Raw genomic sequence first — 21566 nt, forward strand, 5'->3', positions numbered from 1 at the left:
CAGTCGGCTTCCTCCCTGGGCTCCCAACGCCAGACTCGCTTCCTTAAGCTGTCTGCTAAAACCAAGCGTTTCCGAAGCAGCAGCTTTTGGATTGGGTCTCCGAAGCTTGACACTCTACACCCGCCCCATAGCGGAACACCTCGGCAGGGCAGACTCTTCGCAGTGAGAACTACACTTCCCAGGGTGCCCCGGGAGGGACGCACACTCGGATTGGCTGGGCGGCGCTGGCGTGCAGTGTTTTGGCCCGGACGGTCACATGTTTCCTTTGTTGTGAGCTGGGCAGAGTCTGGTAGCGCCGGCGCTAGAGAGCTCGCTGCGCAGCCGGCTGCAGAGGGGACCTCACACCGCCGCCGCCCGCCGCTCCCAGCCCTCGCCGAGAGGTACCCGGGGGTAACAGCTGCGGGGCCGGCCGAGGCGGGGAGCCGGCCAGAGCCAGGGGCGGAGGGTCAGCCGAGTTCACGACTGCGGGGGTGTTTGCAGGAACAAGGCCAGTAGCCGCCAGCCTGCAGAATCCAGACGAGCGGTCAGAGTCTGCACCTGGGACCACAGGGGCGCCTCTGAGCCTAGGGCCTAGGGGTCCCTTAGGGTGTGCGGCCCTGACCCGGTAGCGACAGCCCTGCAAGGGTGGGCACCGCCGCCTCCTGCACTCCCGCCCCGGAAGGCGGGTGTGGGTGGCCCCGGGGCGGGGGCAGCAGGTGCAGACCCCTGGTCGCGCATGGTGGGGGATGGGAGATGGCTGCAGACCTAGGGGGACGGAGCCTGCCAGCGGGCCGCGAGCTGCCAGCGGGGCGCTGCTCGGTAATGGAAGCTCGCATCGAAAGCGCGACGGTCTCCGACCCAGCCCTCTCGCGGGGTGAAAGCGACCGTGGTTCCGGGCGGGGAGCACCGCCGGGGTCCGGGCTGCGGGCCAGTGGGGCCCCGGGACGCGATTGCGACACGTCCCCGGCGCCGTCACCTGACTGTCCCCCGCCCCCACCTCCGGGGCCTTTGTTTACCGCGCTCGCCGCAGGCCGCGCCGGGAAACCGGCCTGGAGACCCGGTCCCGGGGGAGGGGATGGACCCTGGGCTTCCCGCCCCTCCCCGCAGCCGGGCCACTCTGGGGCTCGCTTTCTTCTTTTCCTTCAGCAAGTCCCCGCCTCTGAACTCTGGGCACTAGGGGAGGACCGTTAGCGTGGCCGCGATTGGACGCCTGCTGCGACTGTGGGCGGGGCAATAGCGAGAATCCGGCGCTGATTGGCCGTTTTCTGGGGCTGGGCGGCCCTTTCGGCGGTAGCCCGTCCCCGTGAAGGTGACCTGGAGGACTCCCCGGGCTGCAGAGGCCGCAGCTGGCCGCAGCACCTCGCTCACAGTACAGCGGGCTGCGGTCCCAGCCTGCAGGGCCCTCAGGGTCGGCTCCGCCGCCCGCCTACAGAGGACTAGAAAGTGAACCCCTCCTTCACTGCCCCGTGGGTGGCGAGGAAGTCGTCCTCGGCTGGATTTGTTCTTGCCGGCGCTGTAAACACTGTTTAAATAGAATTCACAGCGCAGCATCTTTAAGTTGCCTGGACAGTGACTGACTGTTGACAGTCTTCGCGAATTTTAGTGATTAGTCGCCTGCCCTCTTGGACAACTTTTTAAAAAATCAACTTTCGGGGGCTGGGTCACCTGGTTGAGTGCATACATTACAGTGTGCAAGGACCCGGGTTCAAACTCCATAGTTCCCACCTGCGGGGGTGGGGGGGGTACGCTTTTTAAATAGTGAAGCAGGGCTGCAGATGTTGCTCTCTTTCTACCTCCTTCCCTCCCCATATATCGCCCTTTCCTCTTTACCCTCTCAATTTTTTCCTCTAATATATATATTCATATTCACCTTTTAATAGTTGAAACTACAGAGGACTAGCTAGGTTAAAAAAAAAAAGGATTTGAGGACTGGGAAAACAGTATAATAGTTGCCAGAGGACTGTCCTACCTGAGGCTCTGAGGTCCCAGGTTCAGTCCCCAGTACAACCATGAGCTAGAGATGTCCATCTCTGTCTCTCTCATTAAACTAAATAAATAGGTAAAATATTTTTAAAAAATATTTGAAATCTACTAGTTGAGCTGAGGAAGTGACTCAGTGTTAGAGTACCTACCTTTGTTCTACCTTAGTCCCATGGTTCTCTGAATTTCATCCCCAGGCACCACCAGAGAGTTTGGCAAAGACAAGAATAGAAGCTTGTGAATGATGGAGCAGTACTGTGTGTGTCTCTGTATGTGTGTTCTTTCTGTCTCTAAAATGTGTGTGTGTGTGTGTACATATACATATATGCACACACAGCTGTTAGGAGGAGAGAGTTGTTAACTCTGACGCATGTGATGCCAAGAAAGTTCCTGGTTTGATCCCTAACACAACCTGTATCAGAGTAGAGCGCTGGTTTCATTCTGTCTCCTGTCAAACTCTCACATGTAGTAAATAAAATTAATCTTATAAGAAAAACTTAAAATCTACCTATTGTCAAAAAAAGAACATAGAATGTTCACTTTTTAAAAAGATAGGGGAGTAGGAGACTCAGAGGTGGATGACAAGTAGATCCCACATTGAGTCTCCAGCACAGCATATTCTAGAGGACAGTTGTGGTTTCTCTGTATGTGTTTCTCTATCTGTAAATGTTGGGGTTGTTGGAAAAGTCATGATACATTTCTTTTGCATAGAAAAAATGTCATGACTTTTCTGACAACTCAGAAAATAGTTTTTTTAAAAAATGGAAACAGTAACTTAAGGACATCTTAAAAGCTAAAGATTTTTCTTTATCTGGCCTTAGATGAGTTATTTGCCATGTTAGAGGAATAATGATAGCTCACCCTCCTACATGCTTGTCTCCCTAGTAGTTGAGAATTTTTTGAGAATGAATTGCAAATATGTTTTCAAAGTAGGGAATGGCAATAAGATCATTTTAGTCATATTGTGTTGTATATTTGGCTTCCTGATCTCATGAGCTAAAAATAGATTTAAATAGGATTTAAGCAGATTTTCTTTACTTTAAATCTGTAGGAATTCACTCAAGCCTTGACATGTTAACCAGGAGGTAAACTGAGTTTCCTTGGTAAAGCAAAGAGTGATTTATAACAGGTCCCTTTGGCTGTTCACTCTTAACACATTTAAAAAACTAGTGGTGATGACAGCAGAAGGAGAAGCAGTTTCTGTTGTCTTGAACTGCCTCCTCATGTGCACATTGGAAGAATTTAGTAAATTTAAATAAGTACAAACAAAAAACTTTAAAAAAAAAAAAGAAACCTCCACTCAAAAGCCTGTTTATCCAGACAAAGTCTGCAACGTAGTCTTTAAACAGGAAGAAGAAATCTTATTCTAAGTTAGGACTTTAAACTTTCCTGGCCTTTGTCCAACTTACTTAAACTTTAATGCATTTTGAAAAAAAAAAAACAATCTTTGTTTTAAGTTCCAAATTTTGAGCCTTTTTTTTTAAGACATTGTTTTTCCTTATATGTTTAGGTGTCAACTATTGGATATGTAATGAAAAATGTAAATAAAAAAGCCTCGTTAACATACATTTTGTATGGTTCTGTTTCTGTTTTGACTGAAAAGAAAGAACCTAAATGATATTAGACCATTTGATAACTGATGTCTCTTTAAAATCATCACTTTTGAGGGGCCAGGCAGTAGCACACCACTTAAATGCACATAGTGGGAAACACAAGGACCCCCAGATCCACCTGCAGGGGGTCAGTTCACAAGCAGTGAAGCAGGTCTGCAGGTGTCTATCTCTCTCTCCCCCTCACTATCTTTCCCTCCCCTCTCAGTTTCTCTCTCTCCTATACAACAACAATAACAATAATAACAACTATGGAAAAAAGATGACCACCAGGAGCAGTGGATTCTAGTGCAGGCACGGAGCCCCAGTGAGGCAAAAAAAAAAAAATCATTGCTTTTTTTTAAGGATTTATTTAATCTATTAGATAGATAGATAGATAGGTGGATAGATACACAGACTGACCAGAGCAATGCTCTGGCACGTGGTGTCAGGGATCGAACCTGGGACCTCATGCTTTCAAATCCAAAAGCTCTACCACTGAGCTACTAAAATCCTTATTCTTTACCCTAGTAAAATGTTAGCCGACCTGGATCAGAAAGATAGTTCACTCAGTAGGGCAGTGTCTTGCCATGCAGACAACCTAAATCAGAACCCCATTGCCACATGGGAGGTGCTATGGCACCAGAGGAAGTTCTGGTACTGTCGTCTCTCTTCTCTCCACCTCTCTGCCTGAAAGAGTGAGAATGCAAAGAATGGTGAATATTTTTGTTTGTTTGCTACTTTTTTTTTGGTTAATATTTTTTTTCCTTTTTTAATTTCTTTATTGGGGGACTAATGTTTTACAGTCAACAGTAAATACAATAGTTTGTACATGCACAGCATTTCTCAGTTTTCCACGTAACAGTACAGCCCCCACTAGGTCCTCTGTCATCCTTTTCCAGGACCTGGACTCTTCCCCCTCGACTCCACCCCAGTCTTTTCCTTTGGTGCAATATACCAACTTCAGTCCAGGTTCTGCTTAAGTGTTTTCTCTTCTGATCTTTTTTTTCAACTTCTGCCTGTGAATGAGATCATCCCATACTCACCCTTCTGTTCTGACTTATAAAAATGGTGAAATTGTGTGTGTGTGTGTGGTCCCAATGCTAAAAAATAAAGTCAGATTAGCTAACCTAACAGTTTATTGAAGAGGCTGTCATTCTGCCTAATCTTAATCCATCACTCAAGGGCTACGGTTTTTCATATTTGACCCATTTTAAGGAATACTAAATTGAGATTTAAGATGTTGTTCCTGGGGGTTAGACAGTAACGCAGTGAGTTAAGCACACATGGCACAAAGCTCAAGGACCTGCCTAAGGTCCCCACCTACAGGGGGGTTCGCTTCACGAGCAGTGAAGCAGGTCTGCAGGTCTCTCTCCCCTTCTCTGTCTTCCCCGCCTCTCTCCATTTCTCTCTGTCCTGTCCAACAACAACAATAATAACCACAATGATAAAACAACAAGGACAACAAAGGGGGGGGATTAGCCTCCAGGATCAGTGGATTCATGGTGCAGGCACTGAGCCCCAGCAATAACAACAATGTTAAACAACAAGGGCAATAAAAGGGAAAATAAATAAATATAAATAAATATTTTAAAAAATTAAAATAAAGGAATTAGAAATGCTAAAAATACTAGCTTGAAGATTGGACCTTAAACGTTGCATTTGTGGGGGCCAGGCAGTGGTGTGTCTGATTGAGTGCACACATTACTGTGCACAAGGACCTGAGGTCAAGCCCCCACTCCCCACCTGCAGGGGAAGCTTCACAAATGGTGAAGTAGGTCTACAGGTGTCTGTCTTTTACTCTCCCTCTCTATCATCCCCTCCCCTCTCAATTTCTCTCTGTTCTGTCAATTAAAGGGAAAATATATTAATATTTATGGAGTTTTGAAACATTGTAAAGCTTTAAATAGACATTTTAGGAATGTAAATTATACTTTCTAGAAAATGGTCATTAAATAGAATGGTTCAGTTAAATAAGTAGCTTTTGTGTAAACATCTGACATAAAACTACTTGGGGGCTGGGTGGTGGTGCACCCAGTAGAGCACACACACTTCTGTGCCCGAGCACCTGGTTTCAAGCCCCCAGTCTCCAGCTGTAGGGGAAAGCTTCACCAGCAGTGAAATAGTGCTGCTGGCGTCCCTTCCTTCCTTCCCTCTCAATTTCTCTGTCCCTATCAATAAAAAGAAAGAAAGAAAGAGAGAGAGACAGAGAGAGAAAGAAAGAAAGAGAGAAAGAAAGAAAGAGAGACAGAGAGAAAGAAAGAGAGAAAATGGCCAGGGGGTGGGGTGGGCAGATACCATAATGGTTATGGTTATGCAAAGAAACTCTCATGCCTGAGGTTCCAAAGTCCCAGGTTCAATCCCCAGTACCACCATAAGCCAGAGCTGAGCAGTGTACTGGTTTAAAACAAGAGTCGAGCAGTAGTGCAGCGGGTTAAGCGCATGTGGCGCAAAGCGCAGGGACTGGTTAGGGTCCCGGTTTGAGCCCCCAGCTCCCCGCCTGCAGGGGAGTCGCTTCACAGGCAGTGAAGCAGGTCTGCAGGCATCTCTCTTGTCTCTCTTCCTCTCTATTTCCCCCTTCTCTCTCAATTTCTCTCTGTCTCTTTCCAATAACAAATCAAAAAAAAAAAAAAAAGGATTGGTGAAGTAGTGCAACCATCCGGCCCCAGCAATAGCACTGATAGCTATTAAAAATAATAATACTTAATTTCACATAGTACTGTGTGAAATATAATTTTCTAATTATGTTGCGCTTGTTTTATGGCTTTTCTTAAAAATCTTTATTTGTTCATTATTAGAGACAGAGAAATTGAAAGGTGAAGGGGAAATAGAGGGAAAGAGACAGAGATACCTGTAGCACTGATTCGCCATTTGTGAAGCTTTCCCCCTGCAGGTGGGGACCAGGGGCTTGAACCTGGGTCCTTGCACACTGTACTGTATGCACTTGACCAGGTGCTCCACACTGCCTGGCTCCTCTTGGTTTTCTTTTAAGTTACTATATGACTTTATTTTTTTTCCTTCCTGTCTAAGGGAGAGTTCCATTTCCAGATATGCACATCAGGTTCCTGTTACTGGTGAGCTCTCCCGTAGGCCCAGGAATAGTAAGGATGAATCAGGTGTTGGCACTTGGGCTATAAGACAGATGACAGCTGAAGTGCTGATACTGTTTTCGGGGACAAGTGTAAACAATTAGACATAATAATATGAATGTGAAACACTGCCTATATGACAGCTGGAATGGCCAGACCCGGAGGAGGAGGGGGCAAAAATGGCTGCTTTGTGGGGCACTCATTTAGGTTTGCACACACTGACTTAAGAACCTGCGGGATTAGGAGGCAGGAAGGGTTTGGGACTTGGCTGGCACAGTCTCCCTGACCGACAGGTGAGAACTGTGGGGTGCAGAAGGCTCAGAGGAGATGCCCTGGGCCAGGTGGGAGGATGCTGAGCGGCCTGATGTGCTGAAGAGGGCCGCAGCTCCTGAGCCCTCACTATGTGACTTTAAATGTAAATTGACTTTTGGCTTATCTTTTTTGTTATCCATATTCTACACGCAGAGTTAAATTTGAGAAAACAGTTGTGTGTTCTCTTACTACAAGTTGCAAGAATCAAACTAGTCAAATGTTGTTGGTTTCCTTTGCTTTCTGCTATCAACCTGTATAAGCTGCTCAATAATCTATCATCATTAACACTCACAGTAACTTCTTTACGTAAGATTACTGCCTTCTGAAGACAAAATAAGCTTGATTGTTGTACGATGCCTGTTGTGGATCAATTCTGTTATTACCTATCTCCTTCAAACCTTGTAGTCTGACTGCTTCTGTCTTTTGCCCCTATCTGTTAGGCTGGTAAGTATTACCTAGAAAATTTACAGAGAACACACTGGTGAATTGTCCTGTGATCTAGAATAGATCAGTCACGTGAACGTATCCCCATTGACCGTGTGTTTTCTACTAGAGAAACACTGATGTTTTAAGTCCATTTCAGTATCAATCCTAGGGTTCTTGTTTGGTTCTAATCTTAACCAATACCACAGAATTTAAACTTGAATCTGAGCCTAATATTTGCCACACTGTTGTCAGAGGTAGAGTGAGCTGTTTGTTGCATATTGGCCCTGGACGTTAATGCCCCAATGTCTGTTGAGAAGAAACACTTTCTTAGCACTAACAGTCCCTTAATTGGACTAATTTGAAACTTTTTTTTAACCAGAGCACTGCTTAGCTCTGGCTTATGATAGTGTTGGGGCTTGAACCTGTTACTTATTTTGCAAGAGCACCTCTCAGTCACAGACTGAACCCTGGGCCTTATATGCAGTCCTGTCCTCTGCTCCCAGAACCACCTCCCCCACTGCTAAAGTGAAATATTCTTTACCAAAGGAACATGCAAATTAGACTGAAATAGGAAAAGGTGAGATTCACCATCACAACCAGCACAGTCAGCATGTAGAAATACGTGCTTCTGTATGTAACGAGGGAAATTCAGTCAGTCATCTTTCCGGTAGTTTAGAGATGAACTTTTGAATTTGCCTAAACTTACATCTTTATGAGATCTTTTAAGTATGTGGGCCAGAAGTCAGAACCACTTGTGTTAAACCACTTGCGCTGTCCTGGGAGTTGGGCAGTAGCACAGCGGGTTAAGCGCACTTGGCACAAAGCGCAAGGACCAGGGCAAGGAACCTGGTTTGAGCCACCGGCTCCCCACCTGCAGGGGGGTCACTTCACAAGCAGTGAAGCGGGTCTGCAAGTGTCTATCTTTCTCCCCCCCCCCCCCGTCTTGCCCTCCTCTCTCCATTTCTCTCTGTCCTAACAAAGACAACATCAATAACAACAATAATAACTACAACAACAATAAAAAACAAGGCAACAAAAGAGAAAATAAATAATTATTAAAAAATTTTTAAAATATATTGCTGTTTGAGCCCCTGGCTCCCCACCTGCAGGGGAGTTGCTTCACAAGAGGTAAAGCAGGTCTCCATTTCTCTCTGACCTATCCAACAGCCACAACATCAATAACAACAATAAAACAACAAGGGCAACAAAAGGGAATAAATAAATAAAATATTTTTAAAAAGAAAAGAAAAAAATATTGCTGCCCTTTACACTGTTCAGTGTTCTAATATTTTCTCTTAAGCATTCCTCTCCTCCACTTAAAAGAGAAAAAGTTGCAGAACTGAGTGTTCTTACCATGTGTGAAGCCCTGAATTTGAGCTTGACATTGCATAGAAACACCATGGGTACCAGAGGGGAAAGGCTCCATGGATGGGGAGCAGTACTATGATTTTTCTTCCCTTACTCCCCAAATATATATATAACAATCAGAAGAATAAAAATTAGTAATAATAAAGAGGGGAAAAGTTGGCCCAGGAGTGGTGGAAATATGACTGCAAGGTTCCAGCACCACACACAGAAAGGAAAAAGCTGTGCTGGATTTGTTGTTTGGTGTTGATAGGTCTCGAAGTCTATAAGGTTCATGAAAGCAAGAAACATATGCATTTATATATTAAGATACTGAAAAAAATAATTACCGGGGGTCGGGCGGTAGCACACCAGGTTAAACACACTTAGTACGAAGCACAAGGGCCCATGCAAGAATTTTGCTTTGATCCCCCACCTGCAGGGGGTGAGGGGAGGGGTCACTTCACAAGCAATGAAGCAGGTCAGCAGGTATCTAACTTTCTTTCTTTCTTCCTCTCTATCTCCCCTCCCCCTCTCAATTTCTCTCTGTCCTATCCAATAAAATGGGGGGAATGGCTACCAGGAGCAGTGAATTCACAGTGCAAGAACTGAGCCCCTGTGATAACCCTGGAGGCAAAAAAAATTATCTGTGGGCTAGGCAGTGGCATACCCAGTTAAGCACACAACACCGTGCAGCAAAGACCCAGGTTCAAGCCCCCATTCCCCACCTGCAGGGGGGACATTTCACTAGCATGAAGCAAGTCTGCAGGTGTTTCTCTGTCTCTCTCCCTCTCTGCCCTCCCTCCCCTCTCAATCTTTCTCTGTCCTATCAAGGACAAGATAGAAAGGGGGGAAGGAAAAAGTGGTCACCAGGAGCTGTGGCTTCATAGTGCTGTCACCAAGCCCAAGCAGTAATCCTGGTGGTAATAATCATCATCTGATACAGCTGGAGAGTCTGTATAGATAATCTATATCTATATAACTATGGATTTAAAAAAAGAATGTTTTTCTGAATTACCCAGAATGCTTGAGATATTTCTGAAATTTGATTCCATAGTCACATAATGACTAAACATTACTTTTGATAATATTGATAGACCAACTCTTAGAATTATTTGGTGGCCCAAACTCAGATGAAATATCAGTGACCAGACACTTCATAGGCCCAGCAGAGGCGGCTCAGCAGGTAGAGAGCCCTCTGTCTGAGGGCCCAGCATGGCCTCTGTCATAGCAGCACTCTGGCCTCTCATTCTCTCAGCATAAATGAAATAACACAAATATCCAGTGCATAGTTACTGTGGGATATATGTTTTGTCTTTTTTAAGATTTTATTTATTTATTTATGAGAAAGATAAAGATAGGAGGAGAGAGAGAAAGAACCAGACATGACTCTGGTACATGTGCTGCCAGAGACTGAACTCAGGACCTCACGCTTGAGAGTCTGATGCTTTATCCACTGTGCCACCTCCTGGACCACTAGGTTTGTCTTCTAAACACCACCGTCTTGAAAGATATTTACTCATCTTTCAAGGAACATCACTGCAGGATAAAATGACCAAGTAAGGAAGTTGTTAAATAAAGAAACTCATCTGTATGTAAAGTAAGGAAATTATTAATTTGTTTTAAGGACTTGTTACTCGGTAATGATTTCCTGTGCACGTATGAATTCGCAGTCAGAAGCCGGAATCCACTAAGAAAAAGATTTTAACCTATTAGTAAATTACGCCAAAGAGATATGAAATGAGGATCTAACATGGTGTTGCTGTTCTCATTTATTTCAGGTGTGGGAATCAAAACAGTCTGGGACTTGATCAAGCAAATGCTAAAAAGGTATCGTTAGTTATATCGAAAACTCTCTAGACAGCATTTTGAGGGATATCAACCCCCTTTTCTTTTTGTTTTAATTTTTATGTATAAAATTTGAAATATAATAAATAAATTTGTATAAATAAAATTTAAATATAAAAATGGAAATATTGACAGGACCATAGGATGAGAGGGGTACAATTCCACACAATTTCCACCACCAGAACTCCGTATCCCATCCCCTCCCCTGATAGCTTTCCTATTCTTTATCCCTCTAGGAGTATGGACCCAGGGTCATTATGGGGTGCAGAAGGTGGAAGGTCTGGCTTCTGTAATTGCTTCCCCGCTGAACATGGGCGTTGACAAGATGATCCACACTCCCAGCCTGTCTCTCACTTTCCCTAGTGGGGCAGGGATCTGGGGAGGTGGAGCTCCAGGACACATTGGTAGGGTAGTCTGCCCGGGGAAGTCCAGTTGTCATCATACTAGCATCTGGAACCTGGTGGCTGAAAAGAGAGTTAACATATAAAGCCAAACAAACTGTTGATTAATCATGAACTTAAAGGCTGCTTGCCTGGTTTAAACAATACAAGGTTTATTAGGGTGAAACAGGTAAAAGGCAAAATAAGCACTTATCAAGGGTTAAGAGTACACTAGGTCCATAAAGTCTGAATATAGCTATCAAAAGTTTAGACCCATAAGATAAACATTTATCAGCTCTGGTAAAGGTTGCTCATGGCTGTATAGGGGTCTAAAAGTTTACCGGCTAGCAGAATCACACGTGTTCAGTTCCCAGGAGAAGTAGCCACAGCAGAACCTGGCAGTACCTCTGCCGAGATGCTTCCGACCAGGAGAAGCAGCAGCAGCCAAAGAGCTCGAGTTCCGGCTGGCTGTACTTTTCTTTGTACACCAGCACAGACTCGATCCGCCCACAGTCCACCATGCGCCTGTGCAGACCACTGCATACTCTTGTCGCCAAGGCTGATGTCAGCACTGTGTCGGGACTTCATCCATGGTCGCCGGTATACTGAGTCACCACAAAGGCTGGAATGTTGTAGATGAAGATTTGAGGTCTTTGTTTTGGACATAGCTAGTAGGTCTATTTTTAGGTATATTCAAGGGGACCCATGACTTTACTAGTTTTTGCCTGAGCCTGACATCTGATATTCAGATGGGCCCCAGTTATTGTCTGGGGAGATGGTGTCATAGTTGGAAAAAGGACTAGAAAGCTGGATCAGGGAAGAGAGTAGCTCCCAAATATGGGGAAAGTGTATAAATACTGTTAACTATAAATCCCATCGATTTGACCTGAGGTCCATATTCAGCACAGGAGCCTATGTAACCTCTGTATCCCTGTAGGTCTGAGCTGGCATTCTGTGGTCACAGCTAGGAACACTCCAGGCTGCACTAGTTTCAGGGCCCATCTTCCTCGGGTGGTAGGTAGAGTATGCGGCCCACCCTCCCTTCAGAGAATGGAACAGTCACTACCATTATTGATACACATTGAGGGCAAGGTCCTATAGGGGCCCATTATCAAATCCCTTGTCTTTCTATAGTCAGGGGTCTGTCTGGTCTCTTAAACTAATCCCAGTATAGGAAACAGTTCTCTTGCCACAGTCCTGAAGGAAAGCAGGGACATAGTTATTTCTATTATTAAATAAGATATTTTACCCACTCTTTCTACTCCATCCTCAGTTGCTTTTTGATGTTTTTCTCCAGTCTCAGAGATAATAAAATAAATTCTCTCATCCCTTTTTGTTTAATTTTTTTTAATATTTATTTATTCCCTTATTATTTTATTGTTGTAGTTATTATTGTTGTTGTCATTGTTGGATAGGCCAGAGAGAAATGGAGAGAAGAGGGGAAGACAGAGAGGGGGAGAGAAAGACAGACACCTACAGACCTGCTTCACCACCTGTGAAGCAACTCCCCTGCAGGTGGGGAGCCGGGGCCTCAAACCGGGATCCTTATGCCGGTTCTTGCGCTTTGTGCCACCTGCGCTCAACCCGCTGCGCTACCGCCCTCTCATCCCTTTTTCTGGGACATAGCTTTAAATCAATTTTAAATCAGCTTATCAAGCAAGTTACATTTAGAAATCCAAATGCTGGGGGTCGGGCGGTGGCGCAGTGGGTGTCTATCTTTCTCTCCCCCTCTCTGTCTTCCCCTTCTCTCTCCATTTCTCTCTGTACTATCCAACAACGAACAGCATCAACAATGGCAATAATAATAACCACAACGAGGCTACAACAACAAGGGCCACAAAAGGGGGAAAAAATGGCCTCCAGGAGCGGTGGATTCATGGTGCAGGCTCTGAGCCCAGCAATAACCCTGGAGGAATAAAATAAAATAAATAAAATAAATAAAATAAATAGAAATCCAAATGCTACACATTGAAACTCATGCCCTTTCTAAGGCCCTCCTGTGTAAGTCATTTATCCTGCCATTAGTAGGAAGAATATGTTTAGTATCCTTGTAGAAACAGTCAGTCCATGGAACCCAGCTGTGTGGAAGGGGAGACAAAGGCTAGTGAGTAAATCACAAAATACTAGTATATAGTATTTCTTCAGAAGGGGGCTCGGGAGTACTACCACAAATGTTCTCACTGTGCAGGTGCACGTTTCTATGAATCTTTATTAAAGTGAGATAATGATCTCTGCTGAATATGAGATGTATTAATTATATGATTGCATTGTAATTTTTACATAAAAGAGGAATTTTGTTTACTTTGAATACTGAATTTTTACATATGGATTTTTTTTTCACTTTCAGCCACACAAAGAAAATTCTTAACAATCATTTCTCAGCAATCCTATAGTCAACTGATGTAACAATGGTACTAATATTGGGACGAAGACTAAACAGAGAGGATCTTGGGGTGCGTGATTCCCCAGCAACGAAACGTAAAGTTTTTGAAATGGACCCAAAGTCCCTGACAGGTCATGAGTTTTTTGACTTCTGTTCGGGGTCATCCCACGCTGAAAACATCCTCCAGATATTTAATGAATTCCGAGAGAGCCGCTTATTCACAGATGTTATTATTTGTGTGGAGGGAAGGGAGTTCCCTTGCCATCGAGCCGTTCTCTCAGCCTGCAGTAGCTACTTCAGAGCCATGTTCTGTAATGACCACAGGGAAAGCCGAGAAATGTTGGTGGAGATTAATGGCATTTTGGCGGAAGCCATGGAATGCTTTTTGCAGTACGTCTATACTGGGAAGGTGAAGATCACCACAGAGAACGTACAATACCTTTTTGAGACATCCAGCCTCTTTCAGATCAGTGTACTCCGTGACGCGTGCGCCAAGTTTCTGGAGGAGCAACTCGATCCCTGCAACTGCTTAGGGATCCAGCGCTTCGCAGACACTCATTCACTCAAAACGCTTTTTACAAAATGCAAGAACTTCGCATTACAGACATTTGAGGATGTGTCCCAGCATGAAGAGTTCCTGGAGCTTGACAAAGACGAACTTATAGATTACATTTGTAGCGATGAACTTGTCATTGGCAAAGAAGAGATGGTCTTTGAAGCTGTCATGCGCTGGGTCTACCGTGCTGTTGATCTGAGGAGACCACTGTTACACGAGCTCCTGACGCATGTGAGACTCCCTCTGTTGCATCCCAACTACTTTGTGCAAACAGTTGAGGTGGACCAATTGATCCAGAATTCCCCTGAGTGTTATCAGTTGTTGCATGAAGCAAGACGGTACCACATACTTGGAAATGAAATGATGTCCCCACGAACTCGGCCCCGGAGGTAAGAAAACTCTTAGCAATTTAACTATAGTACTACACACCAAACGTTTTTGGTTTGCAAATATCTTAAGTCACCTGAGTATATCTCAGTGCAGTCGTGTACATTAGCAGTTTATATAACTGAGGGTTTCGTTAAGATTTTATAGGGGTTTTTATTTTGTTTATTTTATTTTTTTGCCTCCAGGGTTATTGCTGGGGCTCGGTGACTGCACTACGAATCTACTGCTCCTGGAGGCCACTTTTTTCCCTTTTGTTGCCCTTCCTTGTTTATCGGTGTTGTTGTTACTTTTATTGTTGTCGTCATTGTTGGATAGGACAGAGAGAAATGGAGAGAGGAGGGGAGACACCTGCAGACCTGCTTCACCACCTGTGAAGCGACTCCCCTGCAGGTGGGGAGCTGGGGGCTCAAACCAGGATTCTTAGGCCAGTCCTTGCGCTTTGTGCCATGTGCACTTAACCCGCTGTGCTACCGCCTGGCCCCCAAGATTTTGTAGTTTCTTCAAACCATCTCTCCCAGTGAAGACTAGATTCAGCAATAGCATTTTTTGTACTTATCAGAGGGTGTTGCCAAGGAACTCTGCAATTGTCCATGTCTACACATATTCCTACCAATTTCTCTTTACCTTTGTAGGATGCCAAAACATTCAACTTTTCTTTTCAAAGGTCTTTGGAAATAAAATAAGAAAAGACTTGAATACACCCTCTTGGACCACCTCTACTTATAAAAAGCTATTTACAAATTAACCTTTTTCCCAACAGACAACACAAAATGTAGGGTTGACATATGTAATCTGGTATACATGAAGCAGATTCTCAGCCAGGAGGTGCAGGGCTTAGATCTTTTCTTGTTAGCACAGTTACTATACTTAATGTCAATATCAATATTTTTTTTCTGAATATAAAAATTGTATTCCATGTGGTCCGGGAGGTGGCACAGTGGATAAAACATCAGACTCTCAAGCATGAGGTCCTGAGTTCAATCCCCGGCAGCACATGTAGCAGAGTGATGTCTGGTTCTTTCTCTCTCTCCTCCTATCTTTATCATGAATAAATAAATAAAATATTTTTTAAAAATTGTATTCCAGCCTGGGAGGTGAATAGTAAGGTGTTAGACTCTCAAACATGAGGTCCTGAGTTTGATCCCCAGCATCATATGTTCTCTTTCTCTAATTAATAAAAATATGAAATCTTTTTAAAAAGTGTATCACGTGGTCCGGGAGGCGGCGCAATGGATAAAGCATTGTATTCTCAGGCGTGAGGCCTCAAGTTCAGTCCCCAGCAGCACATGTACCAGAGTGATGTCTGGTTCTTTCCCTCTCTCCTCCTATCTTTCTCACTAATAAATAAATAAAAATATTTTTTAAAAGTGTATCACAAAAAAAAATGTATCATCATTACAGAGTATTTGAAAAAAATTATGTTTCAGGGTAGGAATGCAATTAAATACTGTACAATGTCTGTAGGTGTCATTCCTATAAAACACCTATAGGGAGTCAGGCAGTAGCACAGCGGGTTAAGCGCAGGTCGCACAAAGTGCAAAGACGTAAGGATCCCAGTTCAAGCCCCCGGCTCCCCACCTGCAGGGGGGTCGCTTCACAGGCGGTGAAGCAGGTCTGCAGGTGTCTTATCTTTTTCTCCCCCTTTCTGTCTCCTCTCTCCATTTCTCTGTCCTATCCAACAACAACGACATCAATAACAACAATAATAACTGCAACAATAAAAAAACAACGGCAACAAAAGGAAATAAATAAATAAATACATAAAAAAATTTAAAAACTACAAATTTGAATCCATACACTATAGAAAAATAATCTCCGGGAGTTGGGCTGTAGCGCAGCGGGTTAAGCGTAGGTGGCGCAAAGCACAAAGACCAGTGTAAGGACACCGGTTCAAGCCCTGGCTCCCCATCTGCAGGGGAGTCGCTGCACAAGCGGTGAAGCAGGTTTGCAGGTGTCTATCTTTCTCTCCCCCTCTCTGTCTTCCCCTCCTCTCTCCATTTCTCTCTGTCCTATCCAACAATAATAATGACAACAATAATAACTACAACAATAAAACAACAAGGGCAACAAAAGGGAATAAATAAAATAAATATTTAAAAAAAAAAAGAAAAAGAATCTCCATGCCTTAACAATGGGAAAAATATTATTATTTTTTTCCAAATCACTTTATTAAGGAAATGTTAGGAGAAATTAATACTAAAATACTTTGCTATAAATGGTGATGAAACAATTAGAAGAAAATAGGCTCTTATGTTGAATTTGCAGGTACTGTAAGTTTAACAGCTATTTATGTTATGTAGACATTATATGAAGAACCCTTTATTTTACAGTTCTGTCATCGCCTCCCTCATAGTCTGGGTTTTTTTTTGTTTGTTTGTTTTGTTTTTTTTTTACTTATCTGTTACTGCATGGTGGTACCAGTCACTAGGAATTTAATTGTCTGAACAATGTGTATTATTTGTACAGGTTCTCATCTTTCTGAGAAACTCCAAACTTCTTTGAAAAAGGGGGTGATGTCTCCACTTCTCCAGCTGCAGTTCCTCCTGACTTCTGCTCCAGTCACTCTACTGCAACTCCTCTCAGTCAGGTCATCACTGACCTCCTCCTTATTGGCTTCTTTCTGGTCTTGAACCAGTTTGATCTCTTTTATGGACCTGGCGTTGTTTTAATCCCTCTTGGACCTCTCTCTGCCACTAGCTCCTGCACTGCCATTCCCCTCACGGTGTTCTTCTCAAACCACTCTTTTCCAATTTGATGATTTTATATCTAGTCTTTAAAAAAAAAAAAAGTGACAAGCTTCTTGGTTCACATCTCTTTGTCCTTTCCTAGATCATCTCACCTGTCCTCATGGTCTTAATTATACTGTATGCTTTGACTGTCAACTCACCACATTGGAGGAAGCCTTAGTGTTGTGACCTTTCTCCTCTCTCTACCTCTCTTCCCTGCTTTTTGTTCTCACTCTCTCACTCTCTGGTTCTCTGCCTTTATCTTTATTACATGAATAAATACATTTAAAAAGAAACAGAACTGTCAGACTAGATATTTTAAGCCAACCTTGCTATCATACTCTTGCTATGGGCAAGTTACTACATGGGAAGTGGTCATTTTCAAAGGTTGTTTGCAAGCATGGAATTCAAACAAAGGGAGTGTGGGCAGATCTTTAGGGTCAGTCTCCTCAGCCAGTACAGCTTGAGCAAGGCTCACCCATCATAAATTACTCTTACCACAGAGGCAGTTATATTCAAGTTAGCTAAGATTCTTTTTCCAGTAGACAATAATTTGGGGCAAAAGACGTTTGCCTTTGTATTACTCGCATCAACTCATTCATTTACTTACTGCCTCTGGGATAGACCAGTTATCTCTTTGGACATCCAGTTCTTTCTTTAGATAAATTTATACATTGCATTTAGTAACTGTCATACCTTACAGTCTAGGAAGCCCTAGCAGTCCCTTTAGGGCTTAAAGTTTGATGTCTCTGCTTTAGTATATTGTTTTTATTTAGTGACTTGGTTTTCAGGTACATCGAGCCTCAGAATGATAAATAGATTCTATCACTAACATCACTCTTCCCTTCCAACGTTCCCACTATATATAATGCCGTTCCTGTATCTTGAAATATATGTGTTCAGTTTTGTTTCCCACTAATCAGGGTCACTTTGTGACTCCTCTCTGTTGATGAAGGCTAGTTTGGCAATCTTGCATTAATAATAGGTGGTGTGTTATTTCAGCGAGAAAGTTTAGTATTTCATCTTTTGAGATTCTGTTGTGTTTTTTTTAATATTTATTTTCCCTTTTGCCCTTTTTTTTTTATTTATAAAAGGGAAACAGACAAACCATAGGATAAGAGGGGTACAACTCCACACAGTTCCCACCACTAGAACTCTGTATCCCATCCCCTCCCTTGATAGCTTTCCTATTCTTTAACACTCTGGAAGTATGGACCCAAGGTCATTGTGGGATGCAGAAGATGGAAGGTCCAGCTTCTGTAATTGCTTCCCCTCTGAACATGGACATTGACAGGTCGATCCATACTCCCAGCCTACCTCTCTCTTTCCTTAGTGGGGCAGGCTTCTGGGGAATCAGAGCTCCAGGATACATTTGTGGGGTCGTCCGTCCAGGGAAGTCTGTTTGGCATCATGCTAGCATCTGGAACCTGGTGGCTGAAAAGAGAGTTGGGGGTGGGCAGTAGTGCAGTGGGATAAGTGCATGTGGCGCAAAGCACAAGGACTGTCGTCAGGATCCCGGTTTGAGCCCCCAACTCCCCACCTGCAGGGGAGTCACTTCACAGGTGGTGAAGCAGGTCTGTAGGTGTCTATCTTTCTCACCCCCTCTCTGTCTTCCCCTCCTCTCTCCATTTCTCCAACAGTGAATGATATCAACAACAACAACAACAAGGCTACAACAACAAGGGCAACAAAAGGGGAGGGGGAAAAGAAGGCCTCGAGGAGCATGGATTCATGGTGCAGGCACTGAGCCCCAGCAATAACTCTGGAGGCAAAAAAAAAAAAGAGAGAGAGAGAGAGTTAACATGAAAAGCCAAACAAGTTGTTGACTAATAACTTAAAGGCTGGAGTAGTGCAGATGAAGAGTTGGGGGGGGGGGTCTCCATTCTGTAGAGAGCTAGTAGGCATATTTTAGTTACATTCCAAAGGGTCTGTGGCTGTGCTAGTTCTTTTTTTCTCTGTGAGCCTGAAATATGATATGCAAGAGACGCAGACTTTAATGATGACTCTTCAGTCACTGTCAAGCCACCCCATCAGCTGGGGCCCTAGTCTGGGAGTCCTGAGATTCCCAAACAGACATGATGGGCCTAGACCTCAAATAAATCACTCTCTCCATTGTTACCAGTCATCTATATCAGGAACAACAAAACAGACCCCTTTATGGACCCCTATAGGACCTTGCCCTCAACAACAGTAGAAAATGTTCCATCCTCTGAAGGGAGGCTGGACAATATATGCTACACCTGACGAAGATGGGTCCTGATATTGGGGCAGCTTGGAATGTTCCTACTGATGACCACAAAATGTGAGGTTGGATCTACAGGGATGCAGAGGTCACATAGGTTCCTAAGCTGAATATGGGCCCCAGATCAGATCAAATTGATGGGGTTTACAGTCAACAATATTTATACCCCTTTCCCATATTTGGGAGCTACTCTCTTCCCTGATCCAGCTTTCTGGTCCAGCCATGACATCATCTCCCCAGACAATACCTTTTGAGATTCTTTTTTTTTTTTTTAATATTTATTTATTTTCCCTTTTGTTGCCCTTGTTGTTTTTTTTTATTGTTGTTGTAGTTATTGTTATTGATGCTGTCATTGTTAGATAGGACAGAGAGAAATGGAGAGAGGAAGGGAAGACGGGGGGAGAGAGAGAGAGACACCTGCAGACTAGCTTAACCACCTATGAAACGACCCCCCTACAATGGGGAACCAGGGTCTAGAACCAGGATCATTATGCCAGTCCTTGTGCTTGCAGCCACATGCGCTTAACCCGCTTCGCTACCGCCAGACTCCCACTTTTGAAATTCTTAACTGAATCTAGCCATAAGTCAAAGAATGTGATCTTTTAAATTTGATGTTTTCTCAAATATCTGATAAAAGCTAACAAAAAATACTATTGTAAATAGGAATAATCTGCTGCTCATAATTTCCTAAGGAACAATTGGTGAGACATAATACTAGAGTCATAAATATTTATTATTTTGTCAAAGAAAAATCAGAATTTTCACTCTAAAAGATTAATAAAATTAGCATTCACTTAAAAAATATATCACATGAGTATCCAGAATTTTGTTCATCCTGTCCTGTCAGCTGGAATAACTTCTTACCTAAACTTAAGGCATTCAACTCTGCCTGAGATGAATATTTTTTAAGCTCAAAAATTAAAAAATTCCGTTTAGGGAGTTGGGCAATAGCACAGCGGGTTAAACGCACGTGGCGCCAAGTGCAAGGACCAGTGTGAGGATCCCGGTTTGAGTCCCCGGCTCCCTACCTTCAGGGAAGTCGCTTTACAATCAATGAAGCAGGTCGGCAGGTGTCTGTCTGTCTTTCTCTCCCCCTCTCTGTCTTCCCTTCTTTCTCCATTTCTCTCTGTCCTATCCAACAACGACATCAATAACTACAACAATAAAACAAGGGCAACAAAAGGGAATAAATAAATATTTTTTAAAATCCTGTTTATTGGGTTAACAATCTAGTGAGAGCAGCAGAACTCTTAAAAGACCATTTGGTTGTTGTACAGGTAAAACAGGAGTTGTTTTTACTTGTTCATCATTCAAGATAAATGCATATATTCCAACAGACACTGAAATTACCCTCTTTTTAGTAGGACTAAATGTATCAACCACTATACTTTTATGCCAGATAATACAAAAGCCAGCTAAAATTCCAAAACTTGCTGTGAAGCCTTAGAGACAACAAGGCTTTTACTTTGCCTCTCCCTATGTTAAATTTAAACTACAAGGTAAAAGGAAGCCATTGATTATTATACAGTCTAGGATTCTCTTCCCTCTTAAAAATTGACTTGCCCATTCTAACAATAATCCATGCTTAAGATAATTTTGAAAATATGGGGCGAGATAGATAGCATAATGGTTATGCAAAAAGACTCTCATGCCTGAGGCTCCAAAGTGCCACGTTCAACCTCCCACACCACCATAAACCAGAGCTGAGCAGTGCTAAGGAAAGAAGGGAGGGAGTAAAGGAGGAAGGGAGGGAGGGAGGGGAAATATGCATTTGAGGGGGCGCAGGTAGTAGCACAACTGGTTAAGTGCATGTGTTACCACACACAAGGACCCAGGTTCAAATCCCTCGTCCCTATCTGTAGAGGGAAGGCTTCACAAGTGATGAAATAGTGCTACAGGTATTCTGTCTCTCTCTTCCCTCTCCATCCCTTTCCCTCTCAGTTTCTCTTGTCCTACCAGATGAAATAGAGTTTTTAAGAAATGTGCATTGGTAGAAAGCACCAAGCCATACAGTCCAGAGACAGTCATCACTAGCATTTGGTATATTCTTCCCAGACACGATTTTACATGGTATTTTACATAGTCACATCTTAGCTACAGTTTCTCATCTTTTTCCTTTATCCTTTGGTTTAATGACTTTGCAGCATCTTGTGTTGGATTAATTTACTTGACTCAGATTTAAAGATTTAGGGGGCTGGGCAGTGGCACACCCGGTTGAGTGCATCCATTATCATACGCAAGGCAACAGGGCTACAGGTGTATCTCTCCCTCTCTATCTCCCCCTCCCCACCCAATTTCTCTCTGTCCTATCAAATAAAATAGAAA

At 43.5% G+C, this 21566-nt stretch overlaps 1 protein-coding gene across 3 annotated transcripts in view; it reads left to right on the forward strand.

Annotated features, from left to right (window-relative positions):
• Positions 1-231: 231 nt before the first annotated feature.
• The window catches only part of KLHL24 (kelch like family member 24), a 39971-nt gene continuing 18636 nt past the window's right edge, over positions 232-21566 (forward strand). Inside the window, exons 1-3 of one of the 3 annotated variants that reach the window (XM_016192921.2) lie at positions 232-380; positions 10501-10549; positions 13295-14275. In XM_016192921.2, coding sequence (XP_016048407.1) covers positions 13356-14275 — 920 coding nt within the window. In that variant the 5' untranslated portion in view covers positions 232-380; positions 10501-10549; positions 13295-13355. Of the gene's footprint in view, positions 381-10500; positions 10550-13294; positions 14276-16786; positions 16861-21566 lie in introns of those variants that run through there. The other 2 variants (XM_016192922.2, XM_060172047.1) reach the window with 2 other exon arrangements.

The sequence above is a fragment of the Erinaceus europaeus genome, chromosome 14 (genome assembly GCF_950295315.1).
Source record: "Erinaceus europaeus chromosome 14, mEriEur2.1, whole genome shotgun sequence".
NCBI lineage: Eukaryota > Metazoa > Chordata > Mammalia > Eulipotyphla > Erinaceidae > Erinaceus > Erinaceus europaeus.